This window comes from Rhagoletis pomonella, unplaced genomic scaffold (assembly GCF_013731165.1).
Source record: "Rhagoletis pomonella isolate Grant_MI unplaced genomic scaffold, Rhpom_1.0 Rhpom_scaffold_00007, whole genome shotgun sequence".
NCBI lineage: Eukaryota > Metazoa > Arthropoda > Insecta > Diptera > Tephritidae > Rhagoletis > Rhagoletis pomonella.
Window position 1 is genome coordinate 36,646,547 of NW_023458561.1, and position 1,984 is coordinate 36,648,530.

The 1,984-nt window shown below is 29.1% G+C and overlaps 1 protein-coding gene across 1 annotated transcript in view; it reads right to left on the reverse strand.

The window, feature by feature from the left end:
- Nucleotides 1–60: 60 nt before the first annotated feature.
- The window catches only part of LOC118743796 (nuclear pore membrane glycoprotein 210), a 120,466-nt gene continuing 118,542 nt past the window's right edge, over nucleotides 61–1,984 (reverse strand). The window contains exon 26 of the mRNA XM_036476560.1: nucleotides 61–1,180. Coding sequence (XP_036332453.1) covers nucleotides 1,028–1,180 — 153 coding nt within the window. The 3' untranslated portion in view covers nucleotides 61–1,027. The remainder of the gene's footprint in view (nucleotides 1,181–1,984) is intronic.

A 1,984-nucleotide genomic window follows, 5' to 3' on the forward strand; every position in this document is an offset into this window, starting at 1 on the left:
TGCAACTTCATGAAAAATGAGGGGGCCACTTCAGAAATTTTTACTCTATTAAAAACAAAAAAAGAACGTTGAACAAATTAGGATATAAGCAAAACTAAACATTTTCTTCAAGTCAATAATATTAACCTAATTTACTACATACTTATATTTAAAGACATAGTTCATACCTTATTTTAAGTTACCATTACTAACATATAATACATACATACATACTAATAGTTTAATTACAAATTTATTTTTTGACTAAACATGAATAGAAATTTATAAATTTTGAAAGGTTTAGATTCCCTTTACACCAAATTCTACGTATAAAATAAAGGAAATATTGGCCCTTTCTATGAGTTAAATCACGGCGAATTCATATAAGGTAATAAACACAAACATAGACATAAAAACATTTTGATTTTGCTTTTGGTACACAAATGTCAAATTTCAACTATTCATCTCTGAAGAAAGAGAAGGAATAGAAAATACAAATAATCTCATATACTCACTAAGGCGAAATATAAAATTTTGACATTTGTGTGCCATGGCAAAGCAAATCAGCTGTTTAACTACACCACCTTATATGAATTCGCTCAAGCTTAGACCAACGTACAGTGCTATAAGTAGCGTAGCCCTTTTGCCTAGGGAGCGATTTTTTGACAATCAGCTAATAGCGTTTTTATTTATAAGACTATACGATGGGCTTTGCCATTTGATGATATGACGTCATAATGCTATTCCTAACATTTACTAAGAAAATAATAAATTAAAAAACAGAAAAATAATATTTCACATCAAAAATTAGTCGGCAAAATTAAATGTCAAATAATTAAACAAAAAATAATAAAAATCTTCTCAAACGAAAACCGGACACGCGCCTAACAGCATGCCACTGCAAATAATGCTTACATAGAAACAAATATAATACAAAATCATAAAAAAAAAACATACACAACAAAATTTGACTCCAACGAATATTAGTTATAAAATAAATTGCGCCAAATGAGTTGCGCATATTCAAAATAAATTAAATACTAGTCATCTATAAATATCGACGATTTACGCGTTGCTGCGGTGACATCAATATCGAATCGCCATAAACTTGTGTATCAATTCCAGACGATAAACCACTTGGGCTAATGGGACTCGTGCGTTGACCTGCAATGAAAAATCGAAAGCGTTTAAATAATGTTGTCTGTATATTGCAAAATGCGAAACGAGCGTAAAGGATTTGCATATACATGTGTACAGTGGCGGTCATTAGTGGATGAATGGTGTTTCGTTTTTCATAAATATTTACAATGTTTTTCAAGCAAAATTTTTTTTATTTTTTTTTATAAAAATATGGTTCATGCTTTAACAAAATCAATATGAAACACACTTTCAAACTTTAAACAGAATTTAGAAAAATTCCACAAATTTTTATCTACATTTCGCGCTTTTTAATCCGAATTTTTATACATTTTTTGCGTGTGCAGCTAACAGGCTTACAAAATTTTGGTAAAATAAGTGCAAGTTTTGAGCGGCTAAAACATCGCATTGATTTTTAATATTGTTTTTTTTTTTTGACGGCGTTTTGCTCTTTTACAACGCTTTCTTCCATATAAACATGAATTTTTTGTGGAAGAGTATGAGCAAGACCATTTTCGAAAAAAAAAACAAAAATAAAAAAGTCAAAGCCAGTTTTCCGAAATTTCGCTGTTTATTTGAAAAAAAAAAACTGCAAGAGCCGTCAGCAAAAAAAGTATCAAAAATCAATGCTCAAAACCTGCACTTATTTACTTGCACTAAAATTTTACAAGTCTGTTAACTGCATACCCAAAAAATTTATAAAAATTCTGGTTAAAAAGCTCGAAATTTAAATACAATTTTGTGGAATTTTTCTAAATTTTGTTTAAAGTTTAAAAGTGTGCTTGGGTTAAGGCATGGACCATATTTTCATAAAAAATATCAACAAAATTTTTGCTTGAAAAACACTGCAAATATGAAAAACGAAACA